At 37.8% G+C, this 26,907-nt stretch overlaps 1 protein-coding gene across 2 annotated transcripts in view; it reads left to right on the forward strand.

The window, feature by feature from the left end:
- Nucleotides 1-26,907, forward strand: part of LOC124147155 (ataxin-2-like protein) — a 154,755-nt gene that overhangs the window by 34,175 nt on the left and 93,673 nt on the right. For both annotated transcript variants that reach the window (XM_046517765.1, XM_046517766.1), the window contains exons 6-8: nucleotides 4,341-4,465; nucleotides 9,206-9,294; nucleotides 20,123-20,323. In XM_046517765.1, coding sequence (XP_046373721.1) covers nucleotides 4,341-4,465; nucleotides 9,206-9,294; nucleotides 20,123-20,323 — 415 coding nt within the window. The remainder of the gene's footprint in view (nucleotides 1-4,340; nucleotides 4,466-9,205; nucleotides 9,295-20,122; nucleotides 20,324-26,907) is intronic.

The following is a 26,907-nucleotide window of genomic DNA, read 5'->3' on the forward strand; positions in this document are numbered from 1 at the left end:
ATCAAAACGGAACTAATAAAACGCGTCTAAAAACACTACAATCTACCAAATCAAAATTACATAAACAAACAAACATCCACCATACCCAGCTCCCTTAGTTCTCCTCCCCAACCCAATCGGCATCTATTCCAAATCTCAAAATTCCCAAATTCTATATAAGCAACCCCTAAAGCCCCCTCTTGGATTGCACACATCACTTTCGCCCCCTTCGGGAAGCACATTAAATGGCCTGGCCGGGCCCGTGTGCGAAATACGCATCAGTCGGAAAGCGCACATCAAATCTCCAAAGTAAGTAAGTAAGCAGATACCTCACACTTTGACTCATGGATTTCAATACCGATCGAACACTCTCTTTACGTCAAGTGGTTCAACTTGACGCAGTCTGTGGTGGGCAAGGCTTTGTAAGGTGTAATTGTGTTGGAACTAAACGGTGTCAGACCAATCGCTGCAAATGTTTTAAGGCCAAGATGCAATGTAATTCTAGATGTCATTTAAGTCTTTCATGTGCAAACAAACATTCCTGAGTGTCCATCTGACTGCTATTTGTCATACCATTCACGTCATACCATTTTATGAAATAAAAGATTGAACTGTTTAAGCTTATTTCTGTGATATAGGTATCTGGTTACAGGAAGTTGTATTTACTTTGATAGCTAATCTAATTTCAAAACTAGCACACATAATAAAAACAAGGCAGGAATATGCTTTCAGTAAACAAGTATAAAATCCCTTGGTTCATTTCAGTGATTATGTCTAATTACTGAAGATTTCAGTAATTAGACATAACCACCGAGTGAATCAGTTATTAGACATAATCACTGAAATTTCCAGTTATTAGACTTAATCACTGATTATACTTGTTTCCTGTAACATATATATATAAATGCTGCATCTAATATAACAGGATAACAGAATGTGTTATTCTTGATGAAATAATCATTTTAGATACAATTTTTCCAAGCATTGCAACAAAATTCTTTGAACTTATGTTATTAGGTATTTAAGTGAATCACCGGTAGATTTGGGGAAAATGTGTTTGATTGCTGTTTCCGGCTTGGTTTACGAGACATTCAGACAGTAATCTTATTCTCTCTGTATGAAATAATTCCTAGCAGAACAGGAAATACAATTTAAATGGTAAATCATCACGTCTAGCGATATTTTATCTCTAACTTCCATTTTTTATTGACCAAGTTTGTTATCCCATGTTTGTTGGATACTACACATAATACTCGATAATTTTTATTTTACCCTATGAATCATAAACAGCTCCAATATTTTTATCCTTTTTCAAATTATCTGAGGCGAGGCTATAGTGACGGAGATCATGTTAGGTAGGCCGAGCATGTACTGTTGTGTTGGTCACCTACAACTCCACCTTGGTTAAACAGCTGATTGTCTATAATGCTCATCAATTATCACGCGAGCGATTACTGTATTTTTTTGCAACCATAAATCTGCATTTACGTACCCTGTACCTAAAACTATCCATAACATCTTATTACACGCATTGATTTCTTCAAAGACAACACTCTTCTTATCCCCCGCCCAACAAAGTTGGCAGGGGATATAGAAACGGGCTCTGTCCGTCCGTCACGTTTCGTTTCCGGAGCATAACTCAGAAACCGTTAAATATTTTTTCATGAAACTGTGCATGTCTGTCAGGTACATGCTGAACTGGTGCCTTTTACTATTTAAACATATGGAAATTTTTATTTTTTTTTGTTGAACTTTTAGAAATTCATGAATTCTTCTTTTAAATGCCAAAAGATTCAACTTGATACCCATTTAACCTGTTTAAGGAATCTTATAAGTCATAGTTAGGGGGGTTTTTGTGCCAAAATTGTGTTTGTCATCATTTGGAGGTATCTCCCATAGTAGGAGAAACTGTGCATGGCTTCTACCAAGTTGTCAGTTTGTGCCTCAATAATGGTTGAGGGTAACTTTCGTTTAATGACTTCATTATGAAATCCATCATCCCTACTTCTGCATTGATTATGACAGAGATGAGTGTGCAATAAAATGGCATACTTCTCTATGAAACTTTTTACAGTTTTCAGCACATGTTGATATGAAGACTTTTGTGCTGTAGGTGCAGTTACAGCACGTTTCCTTCTGTCACAAAAAGTCCAAGTACCTGTTGAAAGAATACAATACCCAGGCATGCTAGCTTTTGGTTTAACAACTCGCAAATCTCAGGGCAGTACTTACCAATATATTGTTGCTGATTTAACACTCCCCCTCGAACACCAATGGCACAAGGGTTAACATACACAATGTTAAGCTGCTCACCATCAAGAAAGGGACTCAAACTTATCAACTTCTCTCAAAAGAAAGTACTTGTTAATGAATCGGCAAAACAAGAAATGGAGCACTTGAGGAACAATGACATTCTCTCATGGCAACATCCCCTTTGTTCTTTGCCAAAAGGACAAGATGTCTGTTGGGCATTTAAATATAAGATCACTTCCAAGACACTTTACAGATCTAATGTCTGATATATCTGTGCACCATCTTGAAGTGTTGTGCCTCACTGAAACAAGAACAGATGAGACTGCCAATGGTAATGATTTTCCTATGCCAGGTCACAATGTTCTGTTGAAGCATTCCTAACATGGACTAGCTATGGTAATCAAAGATGCCCTTCAGTACAGAGAGGCAACAGAACTACAGGTACCTCCTGCTGTAGAGACTCTCGGATGCTACATTGAAGCAAGTATTACTCTCTTGGTTGTCATCTATAGGGCACCATCATCATCTCGGAGAACTTTCCTCATTCACTTGCGAACTCTGCTGGAGCAGCTGCCTCTCAATCAGTATGGGATTTTTATCACTGGGGACTTCAATATGGACCAGTCTGTCTGTTACAACAATGCACTATCCAACCTCATGGAGCAGTTTACATTCGCACAGTATATCAGCAAACCAACCCACATCCTTGGGGGTACACTAGACTTGATCTTCTCTAATGAGCTCATCTCAACAGGATTTTTTCCAGTTCCATACACTGACCATCATCTTGTGTGGGGTGTGATGGAATAGGTGTATGTTGAAGTGACCACCAGTATTTCTTTGTATGTTAATCAATGTGGTAATGAACTGAACTTTTTGAATCTTAATATTTTGCATTTAATCTACTATGTCCAAAGCAACATCTTGGGTTTGAACTGGTAATGAAAATAGTCACATATCACAAACTAATGCCATTTATGTTTCTTAACAAATATTCCATGTAGATGTTATTATGAGTCAAAATGTGACTTGTAATGTTTTTTCTTTCTCCCACCCTAATGAATTCAGCAGTAAATGTAGTTACTGGTTTTGTCAGTTTGTACTTCCATCATGTTTTTGTGGAGAAGGTTTCATTTTTTTCTTGAACTTCATAGAAATTGTGTTTTGCAGCATTTTATTTTGTTTCTTCAGGATATTTTGCATTTACATCAAGTAGATGCTCCCCTGCTGCCTTTTACTCCTAACAAAATTTTGAATATTTTCAAATGTATGTGTTTGTGTGATCAAATTTCACTATTGTTGACATAATATACGCTTCATTTGCTTGGCAGGAGACTTGGCCACGTTAGTATATAAATATTCCAAGAGATTGTTGATCTCGGGTTGCTATCCAAGTGTTCCCATTTACCGGTAATTACCAGTTTTTTACCGGTAAAATTATGTTTGAATCAGTAATTCATGTGACTGCCAGTCCCTGTGGATCGGCAAATAACATACCTTATAAATCTTTGTTGTTGAATAAAACATCGGTGATATTCATGTAAGTACAAAAGAACAAAGTCAGCTTGTCTGTTACCATCCAGGTTCCCCTTGTCTATTTCTAGGTTAAATATCCATTTGTAGTGACTTCGTCTTGAAATATTAAAAAACAAAGAGAAAATTGTGGCTGAAGTTTTTGTGATTGCCGTATAGATCTAACTAGGTTACTTCAGAAATGACATCTTTGCACTGAACATGAAGTTGATAAAATTAAAACCAAATAATTTTCATACGTATTTTTGTGTGTTGAAAGTTGGGACTGCCAAAAATTAGTGGGGACTGGTAATTTTTAGAGTTGCCAGTCCACAAGGACAGAGGAATAGTGAAGAGAGAGAGTCTTATGTATAATTTCTAATGTAGTGTGTTTGTGGTAGATGTGCTTGTGATGAATGTTAATGATTTCAAAACTGATATTCCATTACACCCCTTACACCCGTAGAATTGTTTTGACACATGATTGGGTACCATTGAAGGTCAAGCTAAAAAAATGATGTCTACCCGATAACTTTAGTTTTTATTAATTACTTTTTCATGATTTGATTACAAGGTGATATGATTCTTCTTTACAGATACATTCACTGACACAGCAATAAGCCGCTTCAATGGCCAGTCCTATGATAGAGAAGTCAGGGAATTGCAGCCATGGGAAGGCGATACTGGAGATGATATTAGTCTAATGGAAAACGATTCATCAGTAAGTGGTTATCATGTATGTGATATTGAATTGTTTTGTTTGTTGTTTAACGCCGCACTTAGCAATATTCCAGCTATATGACGGCGGTCTGTAAAATAATCGAGTCTGGACCAGACAATCCAGTGATTGACATCATGAGCATCGATCCATGTAATTGGGATCGATGACATGTATCAACCAAGTCAGCGAGCCTGACCACCCGATCCCGTTAGTTGCCTTTTATGACAAGCAGAGTCGCCTTTTACGGCAAGTATGGGTTGCTGAAGACCTAGTCTACCCTGGAATCTTCACGGGTCGATATTGAATTGTATGCTATTGTCGTCAACATCTGTAATTTACTTCATTGCATGCTAAGTTGACTGAAGGTCAAGTGAGCTCATGTCATGGCCTGCTTGTCTGTAATCATCTTCTCCTTGGGAAAATCTCCTGCAAATCTTTGGAAAAATTTAGGAATGCTAATTCCCACTAATTATAACTTTTAAAGTCTATTTGAAAGTTTTTAAAAAAAATATAAAAAATTGACTCTCCTTGGCCCTTTAATATTATATATGTAATTTTTTTCTTACTGCTAATTGGCAGAAAACAAAGTTGCCGGGTCGAGTGGAGAAGTAAGTTGTTTCACTGAAGTGTGAGGCAGGACCCAGCAGATGAGACCCTGTGTACTGGATGTGATGACATCACGTAAACTCCACATTACTGCTTGTAACCCGACAGACATACTGCTCTAATAAATTGTCCAGTGTTTGGATTAAACTGTGGTTTAAACTTGTTTATTGCCATATTTACGTTAATTTGTCCTTCCTTGAGATGGAAGGAGGCCTTGGTACATGTATTTGAGTCCAGGTTTGTTCGTGAAATGGGACTTGTCATCCTTTACATTCACATATGTATTGTTGTTTCAGTGTGCCATCTTGAATTTGCTTACATCTCTCGTGTTTTGTCTTTCAGTTTGGTGTGGTATTGTTGCTTGCTAAGTACTTTTAGCTTCCAAATACCTCTTAGAGTGTCTTATACTTGATAATTGTAATTATATTACCCTGTTTATTCTGAATTGAACTTAATTCCTTCAACTTGGGTAATCTGGGATCATTTGGACTTCCCTTTTTAGTTTGCTTGTCGTATCTGTTGTGGTAAAAATCTTCAAAATATCTTCACCCATGTTGCCTTAAATATACACAGAATTGTACAAATGATTTGAAGTATAATTTTGGTGTTCCTTTCTCCCCTTCAAGCTTTAGCAGGTATCAGCAACTCTCATGCAACTGCCTTGCTCAGCAGTCACTGCAGTTCGAGGATGTCAGACTCTCAAGTATCTCTACTTGAGTCGCCAGTGATTACTACTCAACCCTCCATGTCGCGTTGGGCTTTTCCCGGTTCTACAGGGACTTCTGAAATACTTTACCCTCCTGCATGTACCCATGCATAACCAGATCCTCTGCGTCTGTCATGACTACCCACACTAAGCTGACCACACCTTTTCAGGCGGCTGCAGGGGAGCGAGCCTCAACGCCTTCAGGCTCCTCAGTAACTTCTTGGGCTTATGAGCGCTTCAGCTATGCCTGCGCTTCCGGTCTTCACTGTGACGCCTGACCTGACTGTCCCTCAGGACCAATTGTTTACTGCACACCCAGTTTTCTCGCCAGCACTTGCCATGTCCCCGTCCGTCACCATACATGCAGGGCTTCTTTCAGCAGACCTTTGTGCCTCAACTAAATTTGGCATCTACGTTTGCCAACCAGTCTGCCTCAGGCGTCTTACGCACCATTGATGTCTCCAGCGCTTGCGGCACCTCTAGCCTTCTGTTTGTTAAACCTGTCCCTACACTCCCAGTCCCGTCTACATCTACAGCGGCGCTCTCTTTCGGGCTTGGAAACGCCATCTTCCTCTCAGCTCCCATCATCTCATTCGTCAGCGCTTCCTCCAGACGATGATCTAAATCATAATGCTCTAAGCTGATCCATTAGTCGCTCAGCTGTGTCCCGAGTGGGACACCCACCCCAGCTTGTCCCAAGTGCTAGATTGGATGGCTGACCACCTGACTGCGGTAGCACTTTCCCAGGTATGGGTGTTGATAACACCATTTGGTTACATTCTATCTCTATCCTGCCTGATCCTATTCTCAGGGATATGGTGAAGGCGCTGGATACGCTACGCTCATTAGACTTCTCCAGAAGGATGAAAGATGCCTTTGAGGACGAGGACCTTAACAGAATGTCTGGGTCGTCTAAGCCGATTACCATCAGGATTCCTGACACTTCCTTCATCGAGACAGATATTAGATGCTGGTTGAAATCTCTGTTGTCTTTGGCCTCACAAGTCCAACGTCAGTCGGGTGAATCATCTCTAGAAGGTAATGGATTATCAACGAGTGAGGCAGATTGATCACATGCCTCAGGGCGGCGCTCGTTGAGATCACTGCCACCCGCCGTCTGGGTGATTCACAATCTCGCCGTGTTCAATAAGTGCTACACCTGGAGCGTTCACCATACTTCCGTCTAACTACCTTGAGACTGCTCAGGACCAGAATCAATGCTTATGATTCCCTGATAATTCTTGACCTACAGGACACCAACTTGCGTGTGCCTATCCATCCCAGTGACCGGAAGTTCCTCAGGTTCTACTACCAATCGTGTCAACTATCAATGGCCCTTACTCCCATCTGGTATTTCAGTATCCTCGTGGTTATTTACCTGCCTCACCAAGCCAGTGGCAGCCTATCTGCACCCGAGTGACATCCTTTTCGAGTCACACATAGACCGACTGTCTGCTGAACCATCCAGACCTGGCGACTCTGATCTTACACAGGTGCCTACCACATCAACTGGGATGGATAGTGAGTGAGACGAAGTCAGATTCAACAGTTCCTCGCACCTTACATTAGATGTCAGGACCCTTGCCTAGCTGTTGCTCTACTGCCTCAACTCCGGAGTCAGTCAGTGGACGGTAGAGTCGATCGTCTAAGGAGGTGTCTCCTTAACTAAGTCATACCTGTTTTGTAGACACTTCTCTACAGGGTTGGGATGCACATCTTGAGGACCAAACAACCTCAGGGCTGTGGTCTGGCGCACAGCGCACTTGGCACATCAACAACCTTGATTTATCCTCTACGTCCCACCTGTTCATAGACCCAACAGCTGACTCCTATGTGATGGACCTGTGAAGATCTGGGGTAGAATAGGTCTTCAGCAAGTCATGCTTTCCGTAAAAGGTGACTTGTAGGAGGCGACTAACAGGATCGGGTGGTCAGGCTGGCTGACTTGGTTGATGGATGTCATCATATCTCAATTGTGTGGATCGAAGCTCATGATGTCAATCACTGGATTGTCTGGTCCAGACTCGATTACTTACAGACCGCCGTCATATGGATGAAATATGTAAACAATGTATGCTTCTTCAACATTCAACTCTTGATTCATTTACTTATTGTTACTTTACAGAAAGCTGCCGGGGGGATCTGTCATCTTTCTGATGACTCTTGTTTTGATAGCTCAATAACTACTCTTTCATATGGACTGGAAGATTAGAGAGAAATTCTCTCTTAACGCAGAGAATGTACCTGTACCTCAGTATATTGTATTGGCAAGTTTGCATTGCAGTTTACTGCTAAAAATCTTTTCCCAAATCAGAAATGTTATTACACCAGAAGTACTTAACTTTGTTGTTAAGATATTTAGAAACACAGGTCTTTCTTCTGGCTTCATCTTGTACTGTGTTGTACATGTGTGAGGTCAACAGTCACCTGTAAAGTTAAAATGGTTCATGAGTTTTGAGAAAAAGTGGGGATGACTCTGCTTCTGGGTTTTTTTTCCCTGTGATGCAAACACATTTCTAGTCTTCAGTATATATGCAGAAAGTAATTGAATCTCTATGCTGGGAGCAACTTGTGTTGATGTTTTATACTGTTGACTACATATCCAGGTGAGCTACAGTACTGTGTCACTAACAATAATTTCAGTTTTGACCTTGTGTGACCATATCCTTAAATTCACTCAAAAGGCATTTTTGGCTCTGTAAATGTCTTCCTGCTTGAACATGCTGAGGTCACCAAGCTGAGGGAGTTGAAGTTTCTGAAGGAATCTGTTTCTCCTGATGATGATGATATTGTATTTTGTTGAAAACATTCTATTTTAGTGTGAGTTTTTCGTTCTTAGTACTGTAAATCTTGATACTAAATGCTGACCCCTAGCCAAAAATGCGACTCAAAATCAGTACGACTCTTCCTGATGCCAGTTTGACATGAGTGGGTAGAACTCTTGACCCCAGCAGTGATAACTCACCGGATGCCTATTGTGTGATTCCTGTTCTTTGAATGACATTGTCATATACTTGTAACAGGTGCTGCTCAATAAACCGTGTTTATGTTTATCTTCAAGTTGGTATTTCCACTATCCAAAGTGTGCAGTGAGGCCATCTTATTGTTCATAGACATTTTAGAGACATAAATGCAAACTTTCATAAATGCGAACAAAGACCACTCTCATTTTTCACATTTAATTCACGCTTGCGTTAATTTCAAGATTTACAGTATTTATGCAGTAAAAAATTTAATATCAGCAGTACAATACATACAGCAACTTTTGTGAAGTGTCTATCTTTTCTGAAATTTTATACTGTTGACTACATTGCAGTTATCTAGTCTATAAGTTAGGTAAAGGAACAAGGGTGCAATTTCTTTCAGATTTGAAATCGCTTTGTATAGTTTGTCATGATTATTAAACATATTTTTCTCTTTTCTTGTAGAATGGCTGGGATCCAAATGATATGTTTAAGACAAATGCTGAACAATTTTCAGTAAAATCTACATATGATGAAAATCTTCCTCAATATACGTAAGTTATTTATCTATAATACTTATGTGTTCATTTGTTCATCGTGCATGTTATTTCTTAAACTAGTTATTGACAGAAGAGCTTACACAATATGCCAGTCACTTAATATAGACGATTGCCTCGTCTGTGAGTCCATCCAACCATCTGTCTCTTTTCATTTCTTGAAAACTGTTCAATAGTTTTAAACAAAAATTTGCAGATATATCAAACAGATCCTGAAGTGGTGCCTTTTGCTATTTGCAGAATTTTGCATTTGGATTTTGGATTTTTGGATTGGGGGGATTTCGTTTCTGGAGCACAACTTGAAAACCATTCAATATCTTTCAACATTACTTGGCAGATATACTGTATTCGACGTAATAAGCGCCCAGGGCGCTCTCAAAATTAGAAATAGGGGGCTCTAATTAGAATATTATTTTGGTGGAAAAGACAGAGCTGAAAGATCCTAAATTTCGTTTATGCTGACAGCCTGAAATGTTGACATACGACAGATATATTTTTCCAGAAATGAATTGCCCATAATTAAGGGTGCATATAACACATAAGTGCGTATTATACACGAATACATAAGTCTTGTGTACATTGATCAATCGGAAGGGGTGCTGATTGGGATTGTTCACTAGCCAATATATTAGCATATATCGCCGTGGGCGCTTATTAGAGCGGGGCGCTTATTACAATATAATCTCTATTCCCCTCAATACACTTCTTCCATTTGTCCTTCAAGCTTTTAATACCACTTTCATAGAAATCCGCAGATTGACCCTCTAACCACGCCTCTGTGGTAGCCTTTATGTCATCGTCATCCTGGAAGCACTCTTCCATGTAGAGCAGATTTCATTTGCCGGAACAGGAAATAGTCGCTGGGGGCTAAGTCTGGGCTGCAGGATAGGTGATTTAACTGTTGGAATCCACATTCATATATGGTGGCCTGTGCAATTCTCGACTTGTTAACCCGAGCGTTGTCATGCAAAAGTAAAATACCATGTGTTAACATCCCACTGCGTTTCTTGTGAATAGATTTTTCACAATTCTTTCATTACATCAGCATAATACTGTCCATTGATTGTAGTTTTTGGTGTTTGTAATCAATCAGTAATATGCCTCTTGCATCTCAAAATATGGGGGGCGGTCGGGTAGCCTAGTGGTTAAAGCGTTCGCTCGTCACGCCGAAGACCCGGGTTCGAATCCCGACATGGGTACAATGTGTGAAGCCCATTTCTGGTGTCCCCCGCCGTGATATTGCTGGAATATTGCTAAAAGCGGCGTAAAACCAAACTCACTCACTCACTCAAAATATGGTGGCCATTACCTTGCCAGCCGATGGTTGAGTGCGAAACTTCCTCGGAGACAGAGAATTGGGGTGCTTCCATTGCATGGATTCCAATTTAGTTTCTGGGTCCCACTGGTGGATCCATGTTTCATCACCTATCACTAGACGAGAAAGAAATCCAGCTTCATCAGCAGTATATAGATCCAGGAGGTCTCAACAACTTTCAGTTCTCTGATGGCGATCTTGAGCTCTGAGGTTTCTAGGTACCCTTCTTGCAGATACATTGGACATACCAAGATGCTCATGAATAATGGTTACAACAGTTCCAACGGATATTTGGAATTCCCTAGAAAGTTCGAATACTTTCACTCATCGGTCAGACAAAATTCTTCTTTCTATAGCAGCAATGGTTTCGGTTTGGGTGGCATCTGAAGGCCTGCCTGACCTTGGGTCATCGTCTATGGACTCCCTACCCTTTTTAAACTGTAGAGACCCCAGGTAAACTGTGGAATAGACAGGAGCATCCTTACCCATCACTTTACACATGCGATCAAGGATTTCTTTTGCTCTGTCCTCCTTTGTAAGGAACTTTATTACAGCGCATTGTTCATGTGTGAGAGAATCCACGATTGTGATCACCCTTCGGTGAATGAAGCCATCACATCTAACTTATTCTTGTGTCAGGAACATGTTATGACATGTGTCGACCTGATGTTACAACTAGTGTCACACCTGCCACAAGTTGTGTCATTATTTGTGTAAATACAAATGCCCGAGTTGCAAAACTTATTGAACAACCCTCGTATATGAAATGGATCCTGAAGTGGTGCCTTATGCTATTTACCGTATATTGCTGTGTGTAAGTTAAGTTTTTCGTACCTAGAATTAGGGTTTTTTCAAGGGGGATGATCTTATGCACAGGGTTGAAGAGTTTTTATGTTTTTTCCCCCAACACAAAGACATTACTGTGAGCACGTAACACCGGAAATACCATGTCAATAGATCTGAACTAAAGTACACAAATTGATCATATACCGTATTTTCTTGAGTATAGTGCGCACCCATGTATAATGCGCACCCCCCTCTAGCGGGTTCAATATTTTGGAAAAAAAGAAATTTGAATATTATGCGCAGAAAAAATTTACACCGTACCCTTTCAACGAAGTCCGGCAAACGAACGGGTGCTGAGAAACTTTGTCAGTACAAATTCGAAATTTGAGATAAAAAATCACCAGACATGTTGATTTACCGTTTAAATAGTATTTATTGTTCTGCTAGGCATTGTTTTATATCTAGGGATAAAGATTACCTTGTGTATTTTCTCGTAAACTAAGCCGGAAACAGCAATCAGCTGTACACACGTTTTCTTGGAATCGACCGGTGATTCAGTCAAGACACACCCAATGATATAACTTTATAGGATTTTTAATGCAAGGATCGGCAACAATTATTGTATCTGAAACTATTTTTTTTAATCAGGAATAATATATTCCATTATGTTCTTAATTATATGCAGCCTTTACTAAACATATTTAAAATAATAATAACCCTAAGCGAAGCAGCTGATCGCTATTCCCGGGTATTATTTTTTACATGGAACCAGTCTGACCAGTCACCGCCAAGGCTCCCGCGCACGTGATCGCGAGAATTACGTGTTGACATAGAATCGTCAAACAAAAACAAATATGACTTTTAACGAGTCAAAGTATGTCATTTATGATATATGTATCCATTCTCTGTCAACTAAAGTTTGTTTCAAGGCGTCAATAGCGGTATTCTGACCGTGGTTGCTGTTAATAACGGTGAGTTGTGCGATCTTCCGATCGCTTCACACACGATTTCGCCGAAATTAATAAAAATAATATTAAAAGGAATTTTGAATAAAATTAATGAAATAAGTTACAAACATAAGTCCAGATATACAAAGAACAATTTTTTATAGCCAGACAGGGTAATTACATGATTATTTTGCGTACTTCAGTATGGATATGTTGACATGGTATTTCCGGTGTTTCTTGCTCACGGTAATGTCTTTCCATTGGGGGAAAAAACATCCAAACTCATAATTCGTGTATAATGTGCACCCCCTTCTACACAGCTGTGTTTTTTCGAAAAAATGTGCGCACTATACTCAAGAAAATACGGTAATTACACTGTCTGGTTATAAAAAGTATTCATTGTATACATTGACTTCTGTTTGTCATCTATTTTGTTAATTTTATTCAAAATTTCATTCAATATTGTTTACTTTCATATTGGCGAAATGGTGTTGTGTAGTGATCGGTAGTTCGCACAACTCACTGTTATTTCCAGCAACCACGGTCAGATTACCACTATTAACACCTTGAAATGAACTTTAGTGGATAGAGAATGGATATATATGTAGCATAAATGCCATACATTGACTCGCTGAAAGTCATATTTGTTGTAGTTTGTTATTATATGTTAACATAAAGTTAAAGCATAGGAGCATGGACAGTGATTGGTCAAATTGTTCCATATGAAACTATATCTGTCAATAGCTGTTCCAAAGTGCTATGCTTGTGGTTATTAATTCATTTCAAATATATACAGTAAAGCTGCAACTAAAATAATATGATATTGGAATAACTTGTTTCTGGTATTATAATAGTTTAAGGTACAATTCTTCTGATCAATGTATCAAAATTCTTTTAAGTTATATTATTGGGTAATTTTTAACCTTAACACCAGTAGATTCCAAGAAAACGTGTGTACAGCTGTTGGCTGCTTTCAGTTTAGTTTATGAGACAATATACTCGGTAATCTTAATCTCTAAATTTAAAACAATGTGTCTCAGAATCGGAATACAATTTAATTGGTAAATTATCATGTCTAGCGATGTTTTATCTCAAATTTCAAATTTGTACTGACCAAGTTTAATTGTTATGATCTGTTCATTTCCCTGAATTCGCTGAAGGGATACAATGTAATTTCTTCTGGAGAAGGCAAACTCATTTTTATTGCAAATGTAGGAATTGTGATATGCTTCATTCTGATCAAAAGACGGGGTACATGAATTAGCATCGATTTTGAAGACTTGTACAGGGGTGTCGCCTTATAGTTGGGGTCACTTTATAGACGGTGATATACAGTAATTTTCTTTGCAGTTTTATTTCTCTCCGATTCCATGAAAATAATGGGACCTTTTTCTTGAGATGGGGCTGGATGTCATTTTCAGAGTAGAGCTCGAAAATCATGAAATATTCTTTTACAAAACATGCCAGGTTTGTCAATCATGGCACCTTTATTTTGAATTTTTTAGTAATATTTACCTCTTTTTCCACAAATTGGACTGAAATGGTCTTGCTGTTTTTGTGAGAGCAGAACTTGAAAGCCCTTAAGTATCTTTATCAAGACTTTGAAAATGTGCTACAAATATAATACAGATTCTTTCATCAGGTTGTGTGATTGTCACGAAGTATTATCGTAGGATAAACATCAGAAAATGGTTCCCATGGCTAGTTTTAGATGTTTTAAATATTTGTTTGCAAATGTGTTTCAAGGAAAATAAAGATTCTTTCATGCTATGGGGTAAACATGGAGTGGGAAGTATTGTCTACATATCTACTACTTTTGACATATTTACAAATGTCAAATAAACTGTTCTAACACCACTTCAACATACCATGGTATATGTATATAAGCCCATTCTCTACGTATGGAATGAACTAGTCAAACTATAAATGTTTTGAATAATATAGTAGGCCACAAATTAAAGATGACTGCCAATTTTGAGACTTTTTTCACATTAAACTTTATGACTTCTTTCCTAGTAAATCTACAATGGTGTTATTGTTGTCTATGCAATTTAATTTATGGGCAAGTAAGTAAAAATATTTATGAAAAACATGATTGGATTATCTTTCATAGAATTTCATACAAATGCAAAACTTGCAAGGAGTAATGACACAAATTTGGGCAGGGTAGATGAATTTGGAAATAGCAATTTTTTCCAGACAGTGATTTTGAATAATGTGCAAATGTTTTTGAACTGTTATTTACTGTTAGCTGAAATGCAGATTACTTCATGGAAGATGTAAGGCCATTTGCTGGAACGTTTCATTTTCTTTGATCTTGTATGAGCACTTACGCTCATACCCTCGTGGTGATAAGATGTGTTAGTCAATTCGAGCCAACATTTTTATTCATTGAAACAGTTATTTGATTGTGGCAGTCATAGTGTTATTTGTTGTGTGTCTTTCAAGGTCATATGTGAGATGTGGATAAGACAACGGCATAACAGTTGTGCATTTTGTGCCAAAAACAAACTGAAGAATGGCTTTTTGTCCTCTTGTGAATCCAGTCACAAACCGAGGAAAGGCAGCTTACTCAGCAAACATGCATGTCAGTTCAGAATTGGTGCCTCTCCACCCAGAATTTCCTTATGAAGAATCCGTGCAGATGAATCATGCTGATACATGACATGGGAGTCACACTGGGGGAGACTGCAAAGTGTTGCTCCTTGCAGATGGCGTTTTACTTGCCATATGAGCCTACTACCACCCGAATTGCTATATAGGATTATCCCGACATTACAAGCAATTTAACATTACACTAAAAAAGGAGTTGCTTCAATTCATAAAGGAAGGAGTCAGTGGAGGTCATAGAATTTTTGCTTTGCAAGATCTACCAGATATGATGACAAAGAGATTAGGACAACATGGAATCCAGAAGACGGGGTGAACCTAGCATGTTGAAAGGAAACTGTTCTCGAACACTTCACTAAGTTGACTGCAGAGAAAGGTATCCGACACAGAGTTTTCATTGTTTTTTCCAAGATGGCCAGAAAGATGATATCAGAGGCAACTTAAATGCAAGATGAGGAAATACATTACTTATGACGGCATCGATTCTCTGTAAATCTGTTCTTGATCATGACACTCCATTAAAGTTTGGTTCCTTTCCCAACATCTGTTCCTCCCCGTATGAAGTATTTTATTTTGTCAACAAAAATTACTGGGAGATCCTCAATGTGGGTCTGTGGCCATGCTAAATATAAGTTCTCTGTCTTAGAAATTGAATTGTGAGCCTCCACTGGCAGTGTTCCTTGCTTCTTAAACTGCATTCTTGAATAAGATGTAGGTAGACCTCCTTCACAAATATGTTTTAAGCATATCATACAAAAAAGTCCTCACAATTGAAATTAGTTTCGCACAGGCAATTGCAAATCAAACAATGAACTACATTGATATAGTCTGTCCTACAAATTTGCAAAAGCTCATTTTCTCAGCTGCAGCCCTGGATAACTTGGATCATAATCCTTCATCATGCGCTGCAAGCTCATCCTTCCATGGAAGTGGGATTTCAATTTTTCATTTTCCTTCACAGAAACAGAAGCAGGCAATAGTGAATCCATCCTGCCTCATTCTTATGCATTTGTATCATCTGTGGGCCGTAATCTTGTCAGCCAAGCTCCTGTAAAGTGCATCCAGTGGCAATGAGTAGATTTGCTTAGAAGAGTGGAAGACTGCAGAAAATGATGCTCTGTTCATGGATTCTGGTACCGAAAGTGGGACTCCAGCGATGTGGTTTTTCTTCTAGCTGCTCGATCAGATTCTGTTGGACAACCAGATAAAAGCATTGAAGCTGTTCTGCAACTTTTTCATCAAAAAGCGGCCACTCTAGAAATGATTTGACATGGGATGGAACTGGTGAGAAAAGCTACAGCGCACCTCTACCCAACCCAAGCAGCATCTACAGCTTTTCTTAAATAATGCAATGAGAACAAGTTACTGCTGAAGTACTCAAGTGAGCCTATAGGAACAGTGGAACCGAGATGGCTCTTGAGGATTGGGTAAATCTAGCTTCTCAAGAAAACCCAACATTCAAATTCTGGCTGCTAGTGCCAAAGTACCAACAGATCATATTCAATATAAACGGAAGTACTAGCTCATGGTCAATACCCTTGTGCCTGTATTTTGCTTTCGATCATCAGAATTATGCAAGGTGGCTTCCAATTCTCATTAGATACCTTGAAAGTCTCCCAGAAGGCATCCGGGAAGAGTATGACACGAAACACTGGACAATAACTCGAAACAATCACCGTTTCCCATCCTTACTAATTGATCAAGGACATGCACAGGCCAACAAAAGGGTGAAAGGAGCTGGTGGCATGATTGGTCTCATAGAGAACGCTACGTTGCTATAAAGCTGCATTGTGACTGGCCGGAAATTTGCTGTGTCATTAAGGAATTCACATATGTAAGCGACAATAATGATGATAAAGAGCTATCTCATCATGAGTAAAGAGTTTCGCACACAGCACTGATTTCAATGCCATGTCAAAGACCTTATAAAGGCATAATTGAGCAAGGGGAATCCCTTTGAGGATGTCTTTGAAGGTTACATTAGACAACAAGGTATGTGAATTTGCTGCAGTATCTGTTCTTGGAGTTGTTTCTGTTCTTCGGGACGACCAGTACAATAACTTCAAAAGGAGAGTTCTTGAATCAAATCAAACACTTCCGACAGCATCGATCAAGCGACACAACTTGATGTTGTTTCATGAAAAAAAGAATTATGAAGAAGACAGCTATAAAGCTTGGAGTGCAGTATTTCAAACATCATGCAGAGCTCTATGGGCAAGCTTTTATAGGGCTAAACATTTGTGGAGGGGATTTGGAGGAGTCTTTTAGCCATGAATCGTCGCCATGCATACCTGCCCTGCCAAAGTCAGATTTGTTTGTGTACATCATGGAAGCAACAAATGCGAGTAGCTCCGCTTCTGTTGACGAAGAGCTAGTAGCACCAGACTTTATTGTTGTTGATGGTGGTGCACTGATAAACAAAACCTTTGATTCCTATTTCGACAAGGCATTCTGCCTAAGAGTTTGCCATAACATGAAACGATCAACAAGATTAGACATTGTCTTGAACCAGTATGATGCGCTGTCAATCAAAGGAGGCAGCAGACTCACGTGTTCGTTCAGTACATCTTCTCCTCGCCCTCCAAGCACCTTCACTTGGGATGATTCATACTGGAGACACAGATATTGTAGAAATTCTTCTGAGTTTCGTTTTTTTGTTTATTTATTGTCACCGCACTCAGCAATATTTCAGCAATATGACAGCGGTTTTCTTCTGAATAATTTCCATCACATCAGTGATCTCCTTGAACACCATTGCTACAAACCTATCCACAGTAATGTACAAAGCCATGGTCCTCTTTCATGCATTCAAAGGATCCGACAGCACTTCTTTCAAGTTTAAGTGGAAGCGATTCTGCTGCAGGTTCATGCACAAAGTACCATCCTTCATGGAAGAATTTGCATCGGTTGTCCATGCTCAATTCCAAACATCGTCATGAGGAAAATGATGTTGAACTCGTCCCAATGATGGTGATCATGGATGGAAGAAGAGGGCGCAAAGCTGCTTCCCATTTGGACCACGTGGGCCCTTGGAAATGTACTCCATCTGGATGTGAAGTGCACTTTCACAAGTACCTACTCTCTCTGCAAGTGCAAGAGGGCAAAGTTAGAATGTACACGTCAGAGCCAGAACAATTTCCATAATTCTGATATTGTCTATTTGTTAGCCTCTCTTAGCTTATTGGACCGATGATCCCAGTTTTTTTTGTGTGGATATTTGCCAATATTTGCAAAATTATTGTTTCTATGGTTAATGAAATTAACATAGAAGTTGTTACTCATGATTTCCACACTATACCCTCTTTTCTTTCTTTTTTAAAGATCTGACCATCCAGTCAAAAGTTATAATGTTTTGAATATTTTGCAAAGGCTTCATAGTTTTCTTCAGAAATGATCTATGAATCTTTGTAAAAAACACTTACAATTTTATTAATTAATATTTGCACACTCCTTGAATACCTACAAGAATAACCTGCTGATCATGTTGTAATTCTTAGAATTGCAAGTTCATTGTACAACTTAAACTGTTGTGTAATATGATTTTATTTTTTGGATCAAAGAAAAACCATTGGTGTCTAAATAAAATTTATGCTTTTCATCAGAAAAATATTGGAAATGACTTTATCGACATCAGTACTCCATAGAACTGAAATTCACGACCCCTCAAACTGATTCTCGATGGGTGTAGACATCCTATTCCATGCATATTCTATGTTTTAATCGAAAAGGAAAGTATTCTGAAGCTCGGAACAAGTTTGTATCTGAAATTTACGTAATGTGGTCTGTTCCAAAAATGTAATGCCACAGGGCATCCAAAATTCTGATGACAATGTTTTACTTTTGCCTACCAAACTCTTTTCTCTATATGTAGTCTGGGGTAAAAACATTTGAGTCAACTGAAATTGTCTCTTAGCATCATGTTGCTTACATTTTAGTGTTATGAAATGAACATTTTTATCTGAGTTTACTCTACCGAACAGAATTTGAAAGATTCAGGCTTCTAACTCGTGGCTAAAGACGCAGACTCTGTATGCGTGCGCGCATGTACATTTGTGCACGCATGGATGTGAAATGCCATCCCGCACCCTGCTACCATCTATTGTGTCATATTTCAATGAGTGAGTGAGTGAGCAATGACGTGGTCAGGGTATGAATTGCCCTTTGCAATTGCTATATTAAAACACAATCACTGACAATTTTTCACAATAATCAGTTTTTTCATCTTGTTATAGAATCCATGACGTGCTGATGTCTATTTCTATATCTATGAAAAAGGGGACATCTCTGTACATAAAAACATGATACGCATCAACTTGGGGATTGTCATTATTTGTTTTAGCCAGGAAAATATTTTGAAGCTTTTCGTTTGAGTTAAGCTCTGTGCAAAACGCATCCACTGACAAAGGTTACTTTTTATCTTTTGAAACCACTCTTGTACAAATATAGAATTGCATTTTCTAGATTCAGATGCTCATGACATGAATTAAATATTGAATCAGGAAGATATTCCAAAATCTTCAAGGACATTAGGTCATGTAAAAATGTGTAATCTTAAGCTAATTTTGTTCTCATTTGTCCATTTTATCAGAATTTACGAATTGCATACCTACACCCATCAATGTACCAATTTCCAAAGATATTTAAGTTTAATGAATAATGTCTTCTACAAATATTAATGTACTGAAGCCTTTGACTGCGTACATATTCCATGCAATGAATTTTAGAAATGATAAGATGATTGACTTAGTAAAAGTAGAAATCAGTATGTCCACCCACTATCCACAAAGATATGTACTTTAGGCCAATTGCCTTTCAGTATTTCTGAAATAAAGATTGAATCAGGCAGAAACTAAAAATGCTGTGAAATGTGTGTTAACTGCCCCTTTTTCACAATAAGACATCTGTTGGTTAACTTTGCCTTCATGGATGGAGAAATGAGGAAACTTCTTGTCAAAATTGAAAGTCAATACTGACTGCAGCATTTCTTGCTTTTGACAGTGTTGTCCTATTAATAGCAAATACATCTAACTCTGAAATTCATGAAAATCATTGTAGCTGTAGGGCCCATGTAAAATATGTTATTTTAGCAAATCCTCCTTTCTGAAGTAGGTATGATGATTAATATGAATGAATATCATGCTTATGTTGGTGTCTTGTGTTTCTGAAGAACCCAACTAGAAAAAAAAGATACCAAAGAATATAAGCAACGTGAAGAAGAGGCAGCTAGGATAGCCAAAGAAATTGAAAGAAGTGAAGAGTACAAGGCCAGAATAGATCTGGAAAATGGAGATGGAGAAGAAGAAGCAAAGTTTAGTGCTGTTTTGCGACCTTCAGAGATGAGAGGACAGGCAGGAAATGGTTCTGGAAAGTAAGTATGCAGCTGTTGGTGCTGAATGTGGCCCCATTCTCATTAATCCATTTGATTGTATTGCTATCAGTCAAAAAAATACCCCACTTTGATTCTTTTGGCTCACAGCTTATGCTTTTGTCTCCATTATAAGCAATGTTGGATCAGAATGTTGTCTCCTTAAACCATCTTCTGAATAATTTTTTTCATAATCAACGAATTCACTTGGTCCAACACAAATTGAAGATTGTTCCTAAATTTCTGTTTTATTAGCAGCCACATGCAAATTGGAATGCTTATGATTGTGCCTAAACTCTTTCAATACCAGTCAACCAGAAGTGTTTACTGTTGTGACACCGAGTTTCCAGAGACTCTTGTGTGATAGATGAAGCCTTCATTTATCAAGGAAATTATCTGCTTGCAAAGCATCTTTGCTACCACATGTTATACCGGTACACCATTTGACAGGTCTAATCCTATAACTTGTAGCATGATCACGAGGGGTACATGGTTTTATGTGTCCCACATTAGAAGGCAAGTGGTATAAAACCTAACCAGGGATCCTGCTACAATGAATTTATCTTACCAACGTGTTTTAATGTGACATTGTGAATGAATCAACACAAATTCAACTTTGATAGAAAACAGCTGTTCAATTCAGCTGAGGTTATGTGACATGACTTCAATTGACTTGGAAAAAGCGTGCAGGTTTTTGCTTTGAACTGGGGTATAAGGGCTTTATTCTGCCTCTCAGAAATCCACGTGCAGCCTGTAGTGCTCATGGCGGGGTATAAGAGATTTATTTCCCCACTGAGAAATTTATTACCCTCCAAGGCAGGTACACAGTATTTTATCAAGATCACGTGGACCAATCAGATCTCGTCATCCTGACAAGTAGGTATCATAATACTGTTAGTACATATGAAAGTTACATTATTTAAACAATGCATTTACAACTAAATTAAGTTCGTTTCAGATGTATATAAAAAATAAGCTAACACATTCATAATGATGATTTTCGCCAAATATAAGATTTCATAATATCCACTTACCTATTTCTTTTTTATTATCCCCCGCCCCAACGAAGTTATAAATTTTTATTTTTTACGTTTCCATGGCAACAAGTTGGACTTAGGTTCTATAAGGGTGCTGTTCGTTTCCGGAGCGTAACTCAAAAACCGTTAAATAATTTCTTACAAAACTTTGCATGTTTACCATACCCATACTGAACTGGTGCCTTTTGCTATTTAGGAGTTTTATAATTTTTTATTTTTTACGTTTCCATGGCAAGAAGTTGGACTTAGGTTCTATAAGGGTGCTGTTCGTTTCCGGAGCGTCACTCAAAAACCATTAAATAATTTCTTACAAAACTTTGCATGTCTACCAGGCACATACTGAACTGGTGCCTTTTGCTATTTAGGAGTTTTATAAATTTTTATTTTTACGTTTCCATGGCAAAAAGTAGGACTTAGGTTCTATAAGGGTGGTGTTCGTTTCCGGAGCATAACTCAAAAACTGTTAAATACTTTCTTACAAAACTTTGCATGTCTACTAGGCACATACTGAACTGGTGCCTCTTGCTATTTAGGAATTTTAGAAATTTTTATTTTTCACGTTTCCATGGCAATAAGTTGGACTTAGGTTCTACAGGGGTGGTGTTCGTTTCCAGAGCGTAACTCAAAAACCGTTAAATACTTTCTTACAAAACTTTGCATGTCTACCAGGCACATACTGAACTGGTGCCTTTTGATTTATAGCACTTTTATAATTTTTTATTGTTTGTTTCCATGACAACAAGTTGGATAGTTTTAATATAGGATTGGTTTACTTAAGGAGTATAACAAATATACTGTTAAATATTTCCTTGCCAAACATTGCATGTCTATACATAAAGCGCATACTGAACTAGTGCCATTTGATATTAAGGAGTTTTAGAAATGTTTATTTTAGAAATTCCATTGCAGCTATTTTGACATGGGCTAAGAGAAATGTTGGGTCAGTTACCTGGTTTGGGACCATAACGTGTTAAAATGGGCGGGGGATATAGATGACTTTGTCAACTATACACTTGTTATCCCCCCGGCATATAATGCGGGGGGATATAGCGATCAGCCAGTCTGTCTGTCCGTCTGTCTGTCCGTAATCATTTCCTTTTCCGGGGCAGAATTCGAAAACCATTCAGTGTATTTGATTGAAACTTGGCAAAGCTATCAGGCACATACTGAAGTGGTGCCTTTTGATATTTTGGGATTTTTCTAATTTTTATTTTTTTAAATTTCTATGGAATGAAGTTGGACATAAACTCAATTGGGGATGGGGTTCGTTTCCGGGGCAGAATTCGAAAACCATTCAGTGTATTTGATCGAAACTTGGCAAAGCTATCAGGCACATACTGAAGTGGTGCCTTTTGATATTTTGGGATTTTTCTAATTTTAATTTTTTTAAATTTTTATGGAATGAAGTTGGACATAAACTCAATTGGGGATGGGGTTCGTTTCCGGGGCAGAATTCAAAAACCATTCAGTGTATTTGATCGAAACTTGGCAAAGCTATCAGGCACATACTGAAGTGGTGCCTTTTGATATTATTATTTTTACGAATTTTTGTTGAACCTAGACTCCATTGGGGAACGGGTTTGTTTCCGGGCCAGAATTCGAAAAACCATTCAGTGGGTAAACAATGTATGCTTCTTAAAGAACATTCAACTGTTGACTCATTACATACAGAATTGCACATTTACTAGTGGTTACTTTACAGACAGCTGCCGGGGGGATATGTCATCTTTCTGATGACTCTTGTTTTCATTGTTTATGTAATCAGAAAATTATTTTAAAAAGAATTTTAAATAGTATCTGTCATCACCCATTTCCCGATGACAGTGGCTGTCCTCTCAGTAACATGAGGAAATACCTCTGTTTTCAAAGCTTAGTATGAATAACACGTGCATCGATTCCTTGGATGTCAGGCATTTTCAGAAAGCTTATTTCATTCCCTATATGATAGAAACCTCTACTGGAGTCTCTTTGTAACTGTAACATTTATTGGACAGAAATGGTTTCCAATAACCTTTTCTTGCTGAACTCTGCTTCAATGTTCATGATTGGTCAAATGTAAGCATGTGACCTAAGGCAGCCAATCAAATTACAGCAATGGTACCATTCTCAAGCATGATGAATTTCAGAAAGGTTTTGGTTAAATCATGTTATTCTGAACGTTTTAAGCAGGAAATTGCAATCTATGTTACAAATATGAAACTTCATGGATGTATTGTGCCAGGTTACAAGCTGTGACAAAGATTTTTTATGCATATACTTTGGCATTGAACATCGTGTCATTTGACTTACATGATGTGTGATCACACAAAAAGATTGCACAAAATAATAACTTTGATGTAAGTTTGACAACTTTCAGATATTATTTCTTTTATATTATTATTATTTATTACTTTATGCAATATATTAAAAGATTTGCTTGACACGTCTTTCTTTTGCTCTTTGACATGTTTGATGTGGACCCGTTGTTGAAGTGTGTGTTCGAGAATTGTATTTTCAATAACATTGCGAGAAATAGTGAATAACTTTTTAATCTATCAATAAAATATAAATTGAAATACGTATTTCAGATATTGCAAAAGGTCATAGATTTATTAAATGAATGATATGACTAGTAGCTTCCTAAAATTATGAACTATTTTTATGTGGCTGCGGCTTTAAACCAAATTTACAATGCTGGTCAAACCAATTCAAATTTGAGATGTTGCAATTTTGGGATACATTTGGTGGCTTTCTTTGCAATATTTCTGTAAAGTGTGAGAGGATATCAAGGAATTGTTGCCCTGTCATGAAAAAAAATGTGTAGGCTCTTGTTGTGTTGACTTAATGTTTGACAGGTCACCATCTAAAAAACAAATTTCAAACTATTTTACATCTTTTGACTGTTAGACTGATCAATCATTGACCTTGTGAGTCGTGACTTAATATGTCAGTGCACACATTTCAGGAAAATTTGAAAAACATTGTGTTTTGGCACCATTCGTTAGAGATTAGAATACTTTTCTTGTCGATAGTATTTTAGGAATGACGTCACATGATAAGGACTTGTGTGTTTTCAGACATTAAATATAAAAACCATATATTTGAGTCGCCAATGCTCTCTAAATACAATATTTATTCCTTGTACAGAATGTTTACCTTCCCAATACACACTTTACAAACAGTTTATAAACCTTATCCTTGAGAACCATAAGGCACAGAAAGCTGAAACAGAAACATTCAGAGCCTTCTTGTTTCCTCCTCTGGCCATGGCCCTCGTCCATCTGATACATTTTGTTTCCTGAGCATAACTTGTAAACCATTAATATTTCTTCTTGAAACTTTGTATGCACATGCTTCATGCACTTAACCCATGCCTTTTGGTAATCAGGAAGTTTTGAAGTTTTTGATTTCTAAAGCAATAACAATTTGGACTTGGGTGCGGAAGGTTACTCCTAAATCATTCAATATTTCTTCATGAAATTTTGTAAGCATCTGAGATACATGTATCATACATCATACATGTGTAACATCCAGGCGTAAAATATTACTCTGTACTTTGATTCATTTACACTAATAATTGTTTTTATTTTTTTACACGTGCATTTTGAATCATAACTACCATCATTACATAATGTACTGATCATCAGCAATGAACATCTACATAACTCTCTTTCCTAGAACATGGGGTTGAGATCTTGGACCCCGATGGCAGCAGTATATTGAGGAATCATTGTATCATACATCATATAATCCTGTTATAATTACAGCTAAAGTAGGTCCTCAGCAAAATATGCTTGTTTTTGTGGTGCAACTAAATGAAGTGGGGTGGTCAGGCGAGGCTACTTGGTTGACTACGAGGAGTATAACAATACATCAAACAATCGATGTATTGCATTTTTTTGCTCCTCGATTGTACTATATCAATAGGAATTTGCAAACGCCAACAGCAATGTCAATAGTATGCATAACAATCATTAGTCTCAATAGTCTCAATTAGTTGTAAATATAACATAAATTATGCCTAAAAAACTTTACTGGCGATGTTCAAACCTGCCATGTGTTACTTTGCAAGGATAATGTCAACTCCAGATTAAAGTTACCTCTCTCTGGTTTGAGTTGCGCCAGTTAGGAAAACAGTTGACTTTCACAGTGTCGCCAGTACTTCATCAGAAATAGACAGTTTCAGTCCATTAGTCCTCATGACACACAGCAAAACAAAATGGGCAAATTTCTACAGGTTCCTATGATACCTTAACTATTGGGCCATTTGGCAAGGACGATGTGACGAGTGCAAATTTCTAACGCTGTTTATTATCAGGCCTTAAAGCTGGTTTTGTACTGTCACAATACTATTGCAATAGTGTGAGGTACTGTTAAAATCCATTTGCAAATGTGGAAATGGACCCAATAGTCAACCCTATTGATTGTGTTTCTTTTGATTGTGTTACAAGGCGTCATATGTGACCCACGAGGAGAAAAGGGACCTTACTGGCTAGGATGCAATTGTGCTGTGATGTCATAAAGACGTTTGACGTCAGCTTACTTCAATAAAAATTGCCATGTGTGCAGACTGTACAAACATTATTTCAAAACATTTCAGCGCACATGTGTACTTTCAATTAATCAGACACATCTAAAAACTGCAATTATTACATAAACAGTTATAAATCTGCAAAATGGGACTTCACAGAAAATGAGTCCAAATATTTGGTGCCATGTAAATATGAGTTGAAGCTTGTGAATTGTATTTTTGTGATCCTAAGAAACTATAGTCTTATAATATAATGGGAAAGCAAAATATGATTATTTTTACCCATACAGTCCCTTATTTCATGGTTGGTCACACATTTCAAATCAGGAATGTTTTCTTTGTTTATTTTTTGCTATTTTGTTACAGAAAAATAATTGAAAGTTTTTCTCAAATATTATGTGTAACAGTGATCAAATGAAAAGCTCTGTTGAAAAACACCAATACTTCACGGCCTTTGAAGGTATTGAATATATTTAAAGAAAAGAGAAAATCGTTCAGTCCGCAGTCATCCTTACAAGGACAAGGGATAGAGATGACTTTGTCTTCTTGTGTACCTACATAGTTATAGTCCCCCCCCCCCCCGATTAATAATGTTCCTTTTTACATTCTTTTGGCTTCTGGATTATGTTTCTAGGTTTGTCAACACCATACCACTTGTGCTCGTTGGTTTCACCAAGGTGGTAAACGTCTGAGACCTGCATCCCTTAGGGCATTCCTCCCACATTAAGATGACATACTGTAATATAATTGGAAAACTGTTAAAAGCAACATTAAGCCCATTGTCAACATTTCAACAATGTCAGTAAATACTACATGGTACATTCAATGGTTCTGGAACAAAGAAAGATAGTTGTTCGACCTCCATATTAGGGCAGAAAAGTACTCGAACTTGTACAGATGATGTTGATTGTTTGTTTCTTTTAGCCACTGCCATTGTTTTTTAACTTCTCAAGACTATCTCATTTTTTGGTTATTAAGACAATTTTATATTATAATGGAAGGTGAATAATCATTAAAACTTTAGTGGAGAGATCAATAAT

This window comes from Haliotis rufescens, unplaced genomic scaffold, assembly GCF_023055435.1.
Source record: "Haliotis rufescens isolate VD_foot unplaced genomic scaffold, xgHalRufe1.0.p SCAF_15, whole genome shotgun sequence".
Lineage (NCBI taxonomy): Eukaryota > Metazoa > Mollusca > Gastropoda > Lepetellida > Haliotidae > Haliotis > Haliotis rufescens.